Source organism: Pogona vitticeps, chromosome 2, assembly GCF_051106095.1.
Source record: "Pogona vitticeps strain Pit_001003342236 chromosome 2, PviZW2.1, whole genome shotgun sequence".
Lineage (NCBI taxonomy): Eukaryota > Metazoa > Chordata > Lepidosauria > Squamata > Agamidae > Pogona > Pogona vitticeps.
In genome coordinates, this window is record NC_135784.1 from 185,500,048 (window position 1) to 185,517,628 (window position 17,581).

A 17,581-nucleotide genomic window follows, 5' to 3' on the forward strand; every position below is an offset into this window, starting at 1 on the left:
GCCCCCTCCCCTTCCCCGCTCATGCCAGCGCTGTGCAACAAAGGGGCGTGGCCTCGTCATGTTGCCCCCGCCCCTCTCTCCGTGACGCGTTCTCTCCCCCCTCCCCTTGTAAACCACGAGGCGGAGCTTGGTCGGGGCTGAATTGCAGGGGAGACGAGAGGGAGCAAAAGTGTGGTGGGCACTGCCGAGGCGAGGTGGGTGTTGGGTGTGTGTGTGCGCGTGCAAGTGCAAGCATCGCAGCATCTGAGAATAGTGAAGTCGGAAGGGGGTGGCTACAGGGTTATCAACTTCCAGCCTCGTGCTCAATGCAGGAATACAATCAAAGCAGATCTGCCAGGTGATTATCTAATCAATAATTCGTCGGAGGCAGGCCTGGCCCCACGGCCCGGAACAGGGCAGAGTGTCTTCGGCGCCCACTTTCGGCTTGGCCCGACCGTCCACGTCCGGACGTATCCTTGCAGGGCCGCCCGCCCGCCCGCCGTGCAGGTGGGATTTCTCTGGGCGGCGGTCGCGGTGGTTCAGTTGCCTTCGGAACAAGCCCGGTTTCCCCGAAGGGAAGGGGCACCAGGTTTCGCCAGGACTCGGTGTGTCTGCTGGAGCCGTGGCTCTACTCCGGGCACCTTGTGGATTCCCACCCCTAGGTGGGTCCTCAGGGGGCCTGCTGCCGACCTGGACCTCCCGGCAGGGACAGAGACGACAATGGAGATGGATTGGATGGGGGGGGGCAGCAGCTGCCTTGTGTTCGGGCTTCGGCCTCCCTTTTCAGAAGTGCTCTGAGCCAAAGAAACGACACGTGTTTTTAAAAGGCGAGCGGTGCTGGCGGGGTGAAAGTCGACAGCTAGCCGGGGGGAAATCCTTGGGAAGAGAAGAGAGAGGCTGCGAAAACTACTTGTTGGGTCCCTTAGTCCTCCAGCCAGCGGCCAAATTGCATGGGGGGGGGATGTTGGGAGCTGTAGTCCAAAGAGTAACTTTCCCAGGCTCCCGCGTTCGCCGGCCTCCGCCTGCCCTTAACCCTATGGGTGCCCTTCTGTTCCCGAGTTCCTTTGCCCACCCAGTCAAGGTGTACACGATCCAAAGCGGGCCATATTCCGGCCACAGGCTTACGGCGTCCATTTCTGGCAATAAAATAAATGCAGTAATTAAGAATTTGCTAAACTTCCATGACACTCCAAGAACTGTTGCCTGATCAAAGGCGGTTTCCTCTCTCTACCTTATGGGTATGGCTGGCCCTGAGTCAGCTTGAGGTGGGTGGGCAAAGACCATTTGCAGAAAAAACGGCTTGATTCAGCCCTGAGGGAGACGTTATGCCAATGCATGGCAAAGGTGAAATTCAGGTAGTAGCTGCTTTCAGTCAACACACGCAGCCTTGTGACTTCTGGGTTGGGCCTATTTATGCCTCCTTCCATCCCCTATCTTTTTCTGCCAGCTGTTGTGTAAGGAAGCAGTAGGAGTAGTTATGAAATGTTTATAATTTTAACATTGTTAGTATATTTTATAATGTTCATACTGTTAATGCATGGTCAAACGACTGCTGTGCCACTAGCCAGATGTCTCTTACCTCAGTGAAATGTAAAAAAATGTGTAGTTCTGGAATATAAGTAGTTCTGGAATATAAATTACAAATATGACCACAATGATTCCTTCTCATCCTGTTTGGCTTGCATTAGTAGTGCGTTTTAAAAGCTCTTGTGTTCTTGTTTGATGAGGTAGTTCCTGCATTACAACTACATATTTTGGTATAACATGTGTATCAAAATCACTACTATGACTTTACAAACAGGGGAAAACCTCTTTTAAACCTGACTAATGTGAGGACAGAAGAGGAATAGGGCTGCTAGTTCCAGGTTCTGCTTTGTGGCTGTATTGTGGATGAGGAAGAAAATGACACATAGCATGGTCATTTTTTGTAGAAAGGCACTGTATCAACATTTTGCAGAGTGCGCCGAAATGCATACCGCTATCCTTTTTGGGATTGACTGGTTTTCTGCTTCATTCTTTATTTCTCTTCTTGGGGATGGTGCTGTGTCGTCCTATGTTACACTTGCCCAAAAATCCATTGTGGATTTTGCTTGAGCTGCCTTTTCAGGTTCAAGTGATGCATACACTGTATATTTCTGTTATTGGCTCTGGTCTACAGAAAATAGCCTGTAGTAAACTGGGACAATGTCCGTATGTCCCTTTGCACATTCCCTGTCTGTACTTAGCCTGTTGTGGGCATGAAGTGTATGTGCCATTATCGGTAACGCAAGTATTTCTGTGTGATGACTCCCCCCCCCTCTTGATTTTCCCTGCCCACTCCCAGGTCCCTTGCTACAGAAATGGCGACAGAAGGCGAGCCAAGCAGCCTTATCAGAGTCATCCAGCTTTTTGTGCTCTCAACAGCCTGGGGGATGGAGATATGGGTGACCTTCATTGCAGGTATGTTTGTTGGTGAGGCAGTGGGGAGAAAGCTGGCTTAGGTTTCTAGCCTGCCCTAACTCAAAGGATACGTTTAGAAGTGAAACAAGACAGTTTGAGAGAAACAACTTTGTGCATTGCGTGTTCTGAGCCCTCCTTCAACCCCTTTCTCTGACACAGTGAAAGGCAATTTATGGCCCTCTTGATGTTACAGGAGGACTCTTTACCCCAACTATCCTCACTGTGGCTGAAGAGAGCTTCTTCCAGACCTGGGGGGCTAATAGTTGCCCATCCCTCTTTAAATGCATGGGCCAGAATCTATTGGGGGTTTATACTGGTAAAAATGTAGTTGCCAGAATTGTAGCATCAAATTGCTGCTGGTTGACAAGTTGCTGCTCACACTCCTGGGCATGTGCCAAGTTGTGTGACAGGCATGCAGTCAAGAATATGAGTGGTAACTTGTTAATTAGTGGCAATTCACCACTGTGACCTACACAGTTACCCTTAGAGCAGCATGTTCCCAGCAGGGTTCTGGGCACTGAAAAGTTGCTTTTTTGATTGCAACTCCCAAGAATGCCCCAGCCAGCTGGTTAAAAGTCTTGCCTCCTAGTCTTCCAGAATTTTGTCTAGACTCCAGGTGTCCTTGCCCCCAGTTCGGCCCAGTGCTGTCAAATGCTGCCTCCTTTGCTTGGCTCAGAGAGGAACACCTGCCTGATCTGCCTTTGTCACTTTGTCCCTTCTCTGTCCTAGGGTTTGTTCTTATCCGAGGAGTGAGCCGGCACACCTTTGGCCTAGTGCAAAGCAAACTCTTTCCTTTCTATTTCTACACATTGATTGTCTGCACAGTTGTGAATCTTGCCATCTTTGCTACATACCACCCACGTGAGCTTCTGAATGCTTGGGAAACTGTCCAGGTAGGTGCCAATCAGTAGTTAAAATCTTGCTGCTTGTTGGAATGGGAGACCCGTGGTTGGGACCACTCACTTATGTTGGCATCTTGAGTTTCTTTAGCTTTCTGCTTTTAAAGGGATCAAGCCATTTACTCATTTGCCAGTGCAAAATAGCAGCTCTTAGTCCACTGGTCCATCCCACCCTGGAAAACTTCCTGACTGCTGTTATCCTATTGTCCTGCCTGTTTTATGGAATTTTATTAAACTTTATAAATCATCTTGTTTCTATTCCTGTGGCTTGTTTCTATTACTGGAAGATTCAAGGAGTAGTGGCTTTGAACTTAGTGGCTTCAGGAAGTTCCTCCTCTCAAAAAAAAAAAAAAGAATAGATGATAGTGCCTACCCAGGTGCTTCCATTTACTGTATTTGTTTTGTTTTTTAATGGGAGTCTCCAGCTGCTTTGAAAAGCAACTATTGCCGTACACTTCTTTGAAAGCAATCTGTAAATATTTGTAGATAAAACTATATAACAAATTATCAACCCAAATATGGTGGCATCCATTTCTTGAGAATGGTGAAAAATAATCAAATATGCCAAAATGAAGTCCTTAAATATCTTCTTTAATAACATATCTTGAAACCATCAACACATAGGTTTCAGTCCAACATTATTACAGCTCAACTTTTATGAAATTTTGACAGCAGTCTCGCTTGGGAACATGCATCTGAAATCAGTGGGGCTTATGTTTCCGCAGATGTAGATAAAGATTTGTGCTTTCCTCTGTTCTTTTCTCATCTCACTAAATCATCTCACCACCTCTTTCTTCCCCACCTGAATCCCTCCCACTTCAGTGCTATATTTTCAAAGAAAACTAAAGATGATTATAAAAAAAGACAACCTACTAAACTGTAAGGTCACTAACAGGTTATTAACCATTTAAAAAACACAATCCATTCTTATAAAAAGATACTCTATTACCACTTGGTTTTATTTACCACTTTATTTTTATTTTCTCCTTTTATCATTGTTCCCAATTTTGAACACACACACACACACGTGTGTGTGTTTTGTTCTGGAAAAGCTTATTAAATAGTTGTGATAGCCACAGTACCAGTGTAAACCTGCAAGAGATCATCTGCCTCTTGAGTGCAACGTATGAGTAGATGTGCCAGGGCTTTAAAAATAACTGCAAGATAGGTAGGCTGCTTCTACATAGGGCTTGTTAGGCATCCTTGTGGCCCAGTTCCTCTTTCCCCATCACCAGAAGTGGAAACCAAATTACACATTGAGCTACGGATGATTGTTTAAGGTTTCATTTTAAGGAAAACTAGAAAGCCAGATTAAACATGTGGAATAATAAGCCAGTTCAGAAAACTACTACAGCAGTGAGGATACTGAGCATACACAGAGTGCATCTCAGAAAACCATCTGCCAAAGTGACAAGATATAGTAAGGACACTACCCAAAGGGATTTCAGATACCTGACTCATAGTAAAAGTGGTGGGTTCCAGTGAATCCAGCACCCTGCCATACATGCCGTATGGGGTGCTCTTTGTTGTCAGAAGCAAATGCTGGTAGGGGCCAAGACTGCTGGACTGTGATGGCCAGCCTGGATGGCGGCAATGGAGCCTTAATAGTGGAGGATGTTCCAAGTTCTGCCTCAGAGGACTGGTTTTGAGTTTAATGTTTTCCTGAGGGAGTGGCTTTGAACAGGGTGGGTGTGCACAGCATCCTGGTGGATTAGGGAGCTGTTTTCAAGTCATGGGAAGCCTCCTGGGAGGGAGGGAGGGAGGGAGGGAGGGAGGGTGGAAGGTTTGCCCCAATTCTGCCTTGTGAGTAGCCAAGGCACAGTGGATTTAAAATAAATCTCCTTTCTTTCTTAAGCCTGATTGTACTTGGTAGAAACCAGATTTAGTTCAGCACTGAGAAAAAACTGACAAGAGCGGCCATTGTAACTCGTTACTCATAATTTACTTATGCATCTGTGTACAGGTTATTTTATTTTGGGACAGAAAATGGAATAAGTTGATCTCCAGCATGTGGGCGATGCAGTATTACATTTCCTTATGGATTTTGCCTTAAAATCTTTGTTGATTTTTTATATGCAGCTTGCTTATTCATTCATTCATTCATTCATTCATTCATTCATTCATTCATTCATTCATTCATTCATTCATTCATTCATTCAATTTATATACTGCCCATCTGGCAGCCAAGGCCCTCTGTTTTGTTGCTTATGTGCCTCAGAGAGGAAGCATTTATTGTGGGAAAAGCAGCTACTAAGGTCCATTCTGTGAAACCCGTAGCAAATTTTGTCAGCTCTATGAACCATATCCAAAACTGATTTTAACTGGCTTGGTCTCAAAACAGTCATAGGGTTCACGCTTCTCATTTCTCAAGACTTCATCTTAGATCAGCACAGAGTTTATCTATGTGGCAAACAAAATGTCAAGGACACATGGTCTGTGACTGAAAAATACTGTGCAGTTCCATTGCCCTAGTAAATGTTACAAATTTGTTTAACTCACTTTAAACTTTGAACAGGGAATCCTCAAATTACCTGTTTTCGTCTATCGCTATATACGAAATTCTACCTTCAGTAGTATTTTGATCAGTAAACAGTTACAAACAAAAGAAGCTTCTGGATATTCAGAACTCTTACTTAGCCTGGGGAAGAGGCGGAAGCCCACATCATGTGGCCAGATGTAATAGTCATGGTGCTTGTAGGCAAGCTGACCTTATGGCAGTAGTTTCCACCCTTGAGTGATCCAGATGTTCTTGGACTGCAACTCCCAGAAATCCTGGCCAGCACAGCAAGTGGTGAAGGCTTCTGGGAATCGCAGTCCAAGAACATCTGGGGACCCCAGTTTGAGAACCACTGCTCTGTGGTACACAATTGTGTGCCTGTCTTTATTGTGTTGCTTCTTTGGAATTGGCTGAGCTAAAAATGTATTTTATTTAAAATATTTGTAACGCACCTTTCTCCTTAAAAAGGACCCAAGGTGGCTTACAACATTTAAAAGACAGTATGTAAGGTAACAACAGTGCGTGTACAGTACTAAAAGGATCAAATGAATACAATACTAATCTAGTGATCTCAAGAATTAGGAAAGCTGTATTCATGTCCTGCCTTTCCCACATGTGAAAGCACCAGCCATCATAGAAATAGACTTACCAGTGCTGTCTTGCGCCCATATTCTAGAAATACTCACACTGCCTTGTTTTCTCTTTGTAGATTGTGGTCTTTTTTGTTTGCCTTGTCTTGGCCGCTGCTAATGCCTTCTGGATCTCCAAAGTCACCACCAAGACCATGTTCAAGATGCAGGAGATTGAAAGGGAGCATGGTTTGGGGGCAGAAGTGGGACTGTCGGCCCAGCGGGAGGCTTACCAGCTTCTGAAGGAAAAGGATGTAAAATACCGAAGTCTGCGTCAGACGTTCTTCAAATTTCATGGCCTCTCCTCTCTCTGCAATCTGGGTTGTGTTATCTGCACTGGATTAAATTTGGCATATATAGCACTGCACTTAAACAGCCTGTAGGTGACACTCTGCCCTTCCATTTCTAGCTACCAGATTAGCTTTGCAAGGTAGAAAACAATGAGCTTCTTCCTGATTGAAGCCCAGTGCCACTCAATTAAGTGAAGGCAGTGTCTGACAGTCTGAATACCTTGTAGGGAATGATTGTGGAAGCAACTGCCCACTCTTGAAACACCCACATTTGTGTTTTCCTCACTGAAAAATCACATTGGATCATTTTTCAGTGGCAAGGGCTCATCTACAAAGCCCTAGCCTTAGAATCGCCTTGGCCATGTTTCCCATTTTCTAGCTACCAAAACACATGTGTGCAAAAACAAATGCAAGGTCTAATTTTGTAGCCTGGATTCACTGTCAGTGGCAACCAGTTTAAACTATGCAGTATTATGAAGACAGTTCTAAATAGAGACAAGCCAATGTGTTTGTACCTAGCCTGACAATCATCTCTGGCTGCCAGAAACTATTGTAAGGGAACATGCTGCATCAGTCATCTGGGGCTATCAACCTACCTCTCTTCACATCCCATAAAAATATTCCCCATCATTGTTTGGGGATGTGCTCAGTTAGGTAAACTTCTACTCCCACTGCAAAACATTTTTCTCATGAGGGGATTATTGACTATTCATCATTAAGAGGATCTCCATAATTAATGAGAACAAACAATGTGGTCACAAGTCATTTTGGTAGCAAAACAATTTCCACTTACAATGGAAATGGAATCTACAGTCATTGAATGGACATCTGAGTTGATACGAAAAGTACTTGTTTGTGTGCTCAGTAGAATTTCCAAATACCATTTGGCATACCTTTTGTGCATAGTTCTGTAACATGCACACCCCATACACCCTTGAGCAACACAGGTGAGAATACTCCACTGGCTCTTTAAGAGTAATATTCTTTTTGCTGCTTTCCCCCCCCAAATTTTAAAAAGCTGAGAAGGCAAGGCACCAATTTCTAAATTCTAGAATGCTATTAGAGGAAATATGAGTTCTTAAGTCCACACAATAATGACTGGTGGCAGAAGTGAGGATTGAACCCAGATCTGCTGGAGACACAATTGAGGGCTCTTCCACACTTAACATTAGTTTTGCCTAATGTGACTTGTTCAAGTGTATTTTCCCCCAAACATCTACATGACATTCCTATTCTCTCTAGTTTAGTGATTTTTCCTGTGATTTTCTGTACCTTTTCATCCCTGATGAAATCGTGACATACTTTTTAGTAAAAGTGTTTTGCTTATTTACTGTCTCGTAGTGCTCAAAGCACTCTCTGGGTGGTTTACGATTTAAGTATTCAGGCCACACATTGCCCCCTCCCCATCCCTCCAGGGGGTGGTCATTTTCATTTGCCAGCCTCAGAAGGCATTCTGAGCACAGGATTGAACTCAGTCATGAGCAGAATCTCTACTGCAGTGCTGCAGTTTTAGCCACTGTGCTAAAAGGCTTCTTAGTACAGTACTGGTTTCTTCTGGAAGAGTTTAGCACAGTGGCTTTTCCCATCTATAGAGTGAAAGACTTCTGGCTGGAAGTATTTAGTCAGTACTCAAACAAAAAGCTCTAGAAAGGATTTTCAGTGAAATGGAGTAAAGAGTTTTTTTAAAGGGAAATATGAACATGAATCCCAGTGAACAACCACTTTATGAACAACTGAGAGAAAGGGCTCCACCTAGAAGAAGCCCAAATTTCAATCTGCTGAATGACATTGGAGGGCAGTACTGCCATGGGGGACTCTTTTGTCTTGTTTCTAATGCTGTATACGTAAGCTCTTCCCATTTAAAGAAAAAATTGGCCTCAACTGATGGCATTTTACTTCCTGGATACATTGGCCCATCTTCTTTCTTTCATCTCCTTTTCTGTGCTAAACAATTTGCAATAAACAAGCATTTTCCAGAAATAAAAGCTGTCAATTTTCTTAATACCATTCATACTCAAATAGTTTTAAAGCACCTATTGTGGGCTTTCTTAGGCTATTACGATGAGAATTTATAGACCATGCATTTTGTAAAATCTAAAATGAAATATGGACATAGGGCAAAATGTGCAAAAGTTTCATCACATATCAAAAAGTAAGACACGCGAATGTGTAAAAAGATTTAAGTATTTAGAATTCAATTTTCAATATAAATTTGAATGACAGTTATAAACCTGGGCTTGAATGTGAGTAAATCATGCCTGCAGTTGTTCACTTTTTTTTTACCCAAAGTGGCGATTGCATTCATCAAATTATTAGAGTATCTAAACAAGGTATTAAAATATTGAATTTATTGCATGAGGTGGGCAAGAACTGAAGGCTTAGAGGCCTTACTTACATCCCTCTATGCCACCACAGACTGGACAAAGCCAACCCCCCCCCCAAAAAAAACCCTTGCCATTTTAAAAGAACAACTCAAGCTTTGTATTTTGGGAGCAGAATGGAGTCTACAGAAAACACACACTGATCAATACCTGTGGATTGACTCATCACCCATTGCAACACAAACTAGGGGTCATCAGGACACTAAACCACAGGGCAAGAAACATTCCCACCTCCACAGAAGCCAAGAAGAAGGAAGATGGCCATCTGAAGACAGCCCTTAAGGCCTGTGGATATCCAAAATGGGCTTTGAACAAGGCAATATCCCAACCCAGGAGGACAATGGAACAGTTTGAGACTCAGAGCCCACAGAAGAACCTGGTCATGGCACTTCAAACACACCAAGGCAGAGACTCGTCCACCCAAAAGACCAGATCCCAAAACACAACAGGAACAATATACAGTAGTGTATGTGGTCCAATGCAAAGAGGAGTGTTCCGAGCTCTACATTGGAGAAACCAAAAGGCCACTAAACAGGAGAATGGCCCAGCTGAGGACCTCAATCAGCCGTGTTCCTTCATTTGAAGGACAAAGGACACTCATTTGATGACCAAGATATACTCATTTTGGACGGAGAAGATAGGTGGTTTGAGAGAGGGGTCAGGGAGGCCATACATGTACATATAGAAAATCCCTCACTCAACAGGAGTGGAGGCCTTAGATACAATATGTCTCTTATTCATCATACTCCCCTTTCATCTGTCCCCAGAAAAATTAGGACCATACACACCAGAAAGACCACTGTTAACTACCGTTAATGACCCATGACAATGAGTGAATAAGAACTGCAGAAGTGGGGTTATCCCTCACTTCCAGTCTTCTGTCCATCTAAGGAGCCTATTCAGACCAGGTGGAAGTGAAACCAATGGGGTGTGGGATGTGGGTGGGAATATATCAGGAATCTCCTACCAACTCTCCTCAGACTGAAGAAGCTACTTGGATGAGTAGTGAAATATTTCAACTTAACAAGAGAGACGTCCAGTTGCCGTGTCTCAACCTCCAGATAATGCTAGTGTTACTTTGTAAACAGACTGACAACTAAAATTATTCACAGATTGATTTCATTTATTTTCTGCTTTTGTCTGCTATGCTTGCAGAAACATATATGGCTGTTTCCTGGAAAACTATGGCTTTGAGAATACAGTACACAGAATTAGAAACTAATATGCTAGCAATTAACTTTCGACACAGTGAAAACAATAATCACCCCCATGCTTTTCACTGAATGTCTTCATTCTAGAATAACAGCATAACCTGTTAAAGGCAGGATGGGAGAAGGCAGGACTGGCAATGAACAGAGGAGTGCAAATCAAGCATGCTGATCTTCACTGCAGCATTTTTGCAGATATTTGACAAATGTCCTGATTTCCTTATATTTTCCACGTACGATGCTGTCAGTTTTAAGTATCACTAGATGGTGCTGTATCCCCTGTCTTCATCCAGGAACCGCTGCTCCTGGAAGTGTGCAGACTAAAAGTTGCTTAGGTTTTCACTATGAGAGAGATTCATCAGCCCATTTCAGTCCTAATTATCTATTGTGGCTCCCCCATCCGCAAAAGTGCTTTTAATTGTATCCTCCTCTTCTTTCAGAAGATTGGAACAGATTTTTATAGTGCTATTCCTTCTTTCTGGTGGCACTCTGGAACTGCACCGTTTGCCCAAATCTACGTAGGTAGATTTTTTTCCTGAGAAGCAGAATGGGGAATCAAATGGCCAACTTCTGGCTCATTAGTAAAGTAGCGATATTCATCTTTAGGATACAAAGAAACCCAGCTGCTGATTTCACACTGTTAAAAGGCTAATGAAGAAGCTAGGTTAGCCTTTCCTTTGTCTTTCAGCTCCCAGAGCAGGTTTCTGCTATACTGGGAGCTTAGGGTCAACCTTCAGATCTCAGCAACAGCTAAAGTGGCCCATTTGCAACAGAGGAGCAGAAAATAATTTGATGACTAGTCGACTTTGAAGGTTCATGAGATCATTTTAGATAGCCATAATGCATTTTAGATAGAAGAAGGGTAAAAAAAAAAAAAAACCAACCAACAACCCTCAAACCTTTATCCCATAGCAAAGTAAGGCATTGCAAGGCAAGAAAGGCTCCCTGGTGGCCCATTCCATTGGGAAAGCGCCAGTAACCATCAGAAGGCAAAGGCTTTATTTAGCTCAACCCCATCAGTCAGCAAAGAGCAAACAGAACTCTCCATTAAACCGGATGTTTTTTGTTTTTTTTTTTTTGCTTTTTGCTTTTTGAATATTTTCCTTACAACCCACCAGATCTGCTTTTATTTTGAGCATTTGTTTTTCCTCAGTGAGCCAGCCTGCCTCCAGCAAAATGCAAAGTAAAGAGCAAGAGCCAGGAGAGCAAGTAAGGCTAAGAGCATCTCAATCCTGTTTCTCTTGGCAAATTGTCTTGCTTGCTGAAGCCAAAAAGAGAGAGAACATCCCCACTACCCCGTTCTTAGCTAGTGCTTCCTTACAGTGGGCACCAGCGGTTCACAGGGGAAAACTGAACCCTGTTCCATATTCAAGAGAAGTCCAGTAAGCTAAAAATACATAAATAAAGTCAAGTTCCTTCCTATCCCTGAGGTATTTGCTCCTCCCCTGCCCTAGTAACTTGAATACGACTGTCCCTAACAGAAGAAGAAGGGGTATTGAATGGAAGAAGGCAAAGGGAAAACCAGCAAAGAATCAAGGCAAATGTGCCCAAGGTGTATAGAAGTGTAGAGTTGGAAGGTATCTCCAGAGTTCAGCTCCCACTTAACAGCTTAAAGCGTCCCTGAGAGGGGGGGCTGTTTCAGAACCTCCAGAGGAGGGTCCACCACCCTCTGAGACTGTCCATTCTGTTGAACCACTCTTACTGTCAAGAGAGTCCTTGCTAATGTTTCAGCAAAATCTTCCTTCTTGCAATCTTGAACCTGTGACTTTGCGAACCTGCCTTCTGGGAGATACAGAAAACCGGTTTCTCCCCTGTGGCAGCCACTGGAATATCTGAAGAGGGCCATTGTATTACTGCATACTGTACTTTTCAAGCTTCTCTTACCTACAGAGAGAGCTTTCCCCCTGAGATTCTCTGCAGCGCGGGAGGCTCGCCCCTGTGCACCCACCCAGTCAGAAGCAAGTCCCACTTGAGTTTCATGGGGCTCCTTCCCAGGCCTCAAACCATTTCCCTCCTGGGAATTCATCCTTCTGCCGGGAAAATGGGCGCTTCCCGGCGGTAAACTGGAGCAGAGGTCCCGCCAGGCAGAGGCTCCCGGCTCCTAGCAGCCCGGCTCTGCTTCACAGGGCAGCCCGGATGTGGCGAACCGACGGGAATCCAGAGGTCCCGGCCGGTGTCCCCCGCCGCCGCCGCCGCCCCTCCGCCCCGGGTGGGAGTGGCTGGATGATGTGGACGGCTGGCAGCTGAAGAGGGCTGCTGCGGAAAGCCAGCCCGGGCACACCTTCCTTTTGCGGCAACGGCGGCTTCGCCTTCCCGAGCAGGCGAGGAACCCGGCGCCTCCTCTAACATCCGGCCTGAGAGGCGAGGCAAGCAGGCAGCTTCCCGCGGGAAGGAAAGCGAAGGCAGCTCCCCGCGAACCGCCGCCAAGGAAGCAAGCGAGGTACGCCCGCCGGCTCTCGCTCTCGCTCCACCTGGGCTCCGGCAGGGAGCCCGCCTTGGAGAGGCCATGCGGGCTAAGGCTTGCACCACCACCACCGCCAGCAGCTGGCCGGGTCCGGGGCGGCTCCCTCGCCTCCCCTCATCCGCCCTAGCCGAGCTGGGGAGCCCCGAGGGTTGGGAGCGGGCTGGGGAGCTCCTTCCTGCCTGGAAGCTTGGGCGCGGTTTTTCCTGGGAGGGGGCCGGACGGCGTTGTTGGTTTGGGGCCGCGCGGAGGGAATGCGTTTTTCCTCAGGTGGAGGAGCACTAACGCCAAGCGAGGTTCGCCCGGGTCAAGGCTCCAGGAGAAGCCCGACACCCCCCCGGGCCCTCCTCAGGCACCCGCCACCAAGCGCCGCCGGAGACCCCCCCCCGCCAGCCCCGCACCGAAGGGCGGCGACGCCACCGCATCGTGGTCGCGCTGCTGAGCCGCCCTCTCCCACCTCAGGGCCAGGGACGGCCTTCGGGTAGAGAACGGGAGGCAAGACTTCGGACTGAATCTGGAATAGGGGCTGCCGGTCGAATTTGCCGCCCTGAGAGGAACACCGACAGAAAGAAGCTGCGCTCTGCGTGTGTGTGCGTGTGTGCGCGCTGTCCTAGTCGAAAGAAGAGGGCGGGCGGGCAGGGGGCTTATGGCGGGCGGCACCTGTTACCACTTCCCTGTGAAGAAGGCCAGATAAAGATGCCTCAGACAGCTGTATTTTCCTGGGGGGGGGGGGACTTTTATCTTTGTTCTGAAAGTGGGGCATGTTTTGTCCAGAGGGCTTCCGTTATCACCCCTTTTCTGAATGTAATGGAAAAAGAAATTGCGGGCTTCTCCTTCCATGGCTACTGGAACGGGTAGCCATTGAAGGAGACGGGTGCGAAGGCTAAGGACTTAATGTGGAAGGAAGGAGACTTGTCAGCCATCTGCTCTTGGACTGTTAACACACAGACACCCCACCCCCCGTCGCCTCTGACAACATTGGTCTCAATCTTGTGAAGGATTTCACTTGCTGACCTCTTACAGATCAAGGCTGTTGCGTAAAGGCCCAAGAAGAGGTTGGGCGCACTTTCTTTTTGGTCCGCTAGAGACCCTAACAATGTTTTTGGGTTAGGCTGAATATCCGGTGTTCTTGGCAGGTGCCCAGAATTGGCTGGGTAGTAGCTGGCAAGGTTTATGTTCCCGTTAGTGATCATTCAGGGTGGGGAGGGCACCTGCAGAAATGAATAGCTGTTCCTGGCTTTCAGGAACTGAAACGTGGCACTCCTGGTGTGAGGACAGCTTGGGTGGGGTGCACAGATCTGCTACTGTTGGTCAAGATTTAAGCACCTTTCTTGTCAAAACTTCTCCCAATTGACAGTTACGGTAGTTTTTAAGGGTTTTTAATACTCTTGAGGCACAGCACAGGCCAGAACACAACAGCTGTGTTGCGACACAGAGACTGTAACAGGAAATTGGATAAGTATCTAAACTGTCATATAAAATGCAACAAAATTAACATGAAGCTAAAGCCTCCTGTGTCTGGCACATCCCACTTGATGAAGGAGGTGAGGGTCCTCAAAGGAGCGCCTATCTGTGCATGTACAGAAAAACTGCATAGACAGTGAGAGTTCTAACCTGGCCTAATCATGTCCCTCTTTTTTTGGGGGGGGGGGGAGAAGCATGCTGTCAGGGAACTGCCCCTGTATGGGCTTGGATGGTACAGCCTAGATGCTAATGCGCCACCCCAGTAAGAGCTGCTTCAGAATGCTCAAGCAGCGCATTCCGTCAGCTTGTTTTCCACCATGTCAGAGAAGTTGAGGTTCATGTGTGCCTGGAAGTTGCATGGTCCCTTGTAAGGCCCCTTTCTCTAATCGAAGGATGTACAATTTGTAAGCCTCCAGGTGGTGGACTACATCTTGCATCAGCCCTAGCCAGCATAGCCGTTGGTGAGGACTGATGGGAGTTGCAGTCCAATAGGATCTGGAAGGCCACAAGCTGCCTAGGATGGTGGCTAAAATTCAGGAGCAGTGAGGCCCTCTTTTATTTGTTATATTTATATCCTGATTTTTTCCAGTACGACAAAGGAGGCATAGGTGGCTCTTCTCCCACATTATCTTCACAGATAACTTGCTGAGTTAGTGAAGACTAGGGGGAGTGTGTGGGCTTCTGCTTGCAGGAAAAGTTGCATTAAGTAATGTTTTACCACTGGTGGTTGGTTCTTTGGAGAACTGAGCAGGGCCTTAGGAGATTCAGCCTTGAATGATCGGGCTGAATCTCCTTGTGGCAATGAGCAGGGAGAGGACCATAGTTCTATTCACTACCTGTCTTGCACTGTATTACTGGGGAACCATATAAACCGCAGACATCTTCCAGTCCGAGGAGCAGGAGGGAAGATCAGGAGATTTCCCCTGCAGCAATGATCTCAGCACCTTCTGTGATTCCACTGGTCTTGTTTTGCTGCTGCATTTCTGTGACACTCCAGGTGTCTTGAAGATGCAGTAAGTTTCAAGCACTTGCCATCATATCCAGCTCCAGAAAAGAATTTCTGTTCATGTAGCTTTGGCATTGGTTTTTCCACCTTTCTGTCAAGCTGGACAGGGATGCTGGAGCTTCTGTATATATTGCGATGCTCAGCATTATTCCATGTCTGATCACCACCATTTCCCAACTTTAAGTTTAAAGATTAGACTGGGAGATGGTTCATGATTTCAAACCATCTCTAAATGCAGCACAAGGATAAGGACCGTAAAATAATGAGCACAGTGACTACAGATGTGGTTAGTCACAGAGGATTATTGACTTGTAGCTGTGGGATCGGAGATAATTCATTGGTTAATCTGGGATAATGAATTGGTTAACTAATCAATTAACAGAACTATCTATACAGACTGAGATATGATGAAGTTGTGTGTGAGGTTCATTGTAAAGTGGCAGATTTATGAAGATTCAGAACAAAGCTTTCTCAGTGAATCATTTGAATCCTCTCTGACTCAGATGCTGCAGTTGAGAGATATCGTGTTAATGTAAATTTGGCCCTTGCTTGTCTAGTGATAATGGATAGGTTTCAAACTATGGTGCCTGAGGGTGTGGGCAAGATCCTTAGATAGCTGACAGCCATCGCACGCATGCAAGATCCTTGCATTTCCTGGCTTATAAAGGAAGACAGAAAAGGACTGGCCAACCTGCCTAAAAGAGATAATGGATTTCAGCCTGCCTAAAAGGCTTTTCTCAAAAAAGCCTTCCCTGAACCCCACTGTACTGGGTAACTTCCACCCAGTCTTTCCTGTTCTATTCTTGGGCAAGACAGTGGAATGTGTGGTGATGGCTTCATAGCTCCAAAATTTTCTGCATGAGATAGATTATATATTTCAGTCTGGTTTCAGGCCTGGGACAGAGATGGTTTTGGTGGCTTTGGTGGATCATAAGAAAGATGTCCCTGTTGTTTCTGCTGCTTTTGATACCATCAGCCACGATATTCTTCTGGATTTTGACTTAGTCTTGAAATGATTCTGGTCCTCCTCGGGCAGGTGATCTCAGAAGGTGCTTCTTCCTGGGATACTTCCTGATCTGATCATTGTGAGTTCAAAATGCGAAGGGCACTGACCACTCATTCTGGGATTCTGTTCCTTGAGGAAGTTGACCTTCCCCCATGCTTTCTTCCTTTTCTCCCTCTCTATTTCTCTCTCTTCTCTTCTCTCATTGTTGTTCTTTGCCAGTTGAAGCGCACAGTGTCTTGAGGATGAATTCAGTGACTGTTTTCCCCCCTTATATTCTCATAACAGGGCACTTTACACATAAATATGTTGAGGAGCAGCCACTGGTTACCAGTAGCAGTCATACTTTGTGTCACATTGGAAAGTATATGGTTCTCCAGATGTTGTTGGTCTATCACCAGTCCACTCCATACCTAGCCAGTATGGCCAGTGGTGAGGGGGTGATGAGAGATTTCATCCAGCAATATCTGCAGAACCACATCGTTTTAGAGATCAGAGCTAAGACAGCTCTGCCTAAAGTCTCAGACAGCCATGGCTTATACTGGGCAAGGTCAGTCAAGAGTCTGCAGTATTGATTGATTGATTGATTGATTTGTACTCCACCCATCTGATCTATAAGACCACTTTAGGCGGCTTCCAATATAACATAAAACAATAAAATAACACAAAATATTACATAAATCATATAATAAATACAATACAAAGACAGAATAAGAAATAAAGGAAAAATTAAAAGAAAAATCAGATATTTTTCATCTCGATTTTGCATGACCATGTAGAGCTTCACATACGGTAGTTGCCCATGTTGCATAATGTAGTCTGAAGTCTGCAGGGTTTCCACCAATCAGAGGATAATCTGTGAGCTCCCAATAGATCTTGTTCTCATAGTCAGCTGTGAGCTGGAAACTTGCTTTTCTTGCTTAAATAATTGAGGTTGAGAGATGAATAAGTGAAATCCAGTGCCAAATTCTGCTTTTTTTAAAATTCCAGATGGTATGGGAGCCTTGTTGAAATATTTGTCTTCTCTAGGTTAAGCTGGGAAAACACTTTAGGTATGCTATGTGTTTACCATTTTTGACCATAAAAGCACTTAAGAGAGATTTTGCAGCTTTAGAGCTGGAAATTCTTTGTCCTGAAATTAGTCTTCTTTGTTACTTTTCTCATGTGCTTTATTGTTTTTCAGTCTTATTATTATATTGCATTGTGATTTTGTAAATGTTTGCTGCTTGCTACATATTCATAATTTGTTCATAAGCATTTTGAACAGCAAGCTTCTGGATTTTTAAAGGGGATGATGAGTATCTCTGTCACAGCAAAGCTGTCAG

At 45.4% G+C, this 17,581-nt stretch overlaps 2 protein-coding genes across 4 annotated transcripts in view; both read left to right on the forward strand.

The window, feature by feature from the left end:
- The first annotated feature begins 87 nt into the window (after window positions 1-87).
- Window positions 88-8,718, forward strand: TMEM205 (transmembrane protein 205). Of its 3 annotated transcripts, none has more exons than XM_020791645.3 (4): window positions 88-194; window positions 2,303-2,418; window positions 3,148-3,311; window positions 6,524-8,718. In XM_020791645.3, exons 2-4 carry the CDS (start codon window positions 2,319-2,321, stop codon window positions 6,824-6,826), a joined length of 567 nt encoding a protein of 188 aa, XP_020647304.2. In that variant the 5' UTR covers window positions 88-194; window positions 2,303-2,318; the 3' UTR covers window positions 6,827-8,718. The 3 variants fall into 3 exon arrangements, with proteins under 3 accessions (XP_020647304.2, XP_020647305.3, XP_020647307.2); XM_020791646.3 differs by having other exon boundaries at window positions 114-337; XM_020791648.3 differs by lacking the exon at window positions 88-194 and adding an exon at window positions 531-641.
- A 3,762-nt stretch (window positions 8,719-12,480) lies between these two features.
- Window positions 12,481-17,581, forward strand: part of RAB3D (RAB3D, member RAS oncogene family) — a 36,081-nt gene continuing 30,980 nt past the window's right edge. Inside the window, exon 1 of the mRNA XM_020791653.3 lies at window positions 12,481-12,762. The gene's annotated coding sequence lies outside the window, so the exon portion shown is untranslated. The remainder of the gene's footprint in view (window positions 12,763-17,581) is intronic.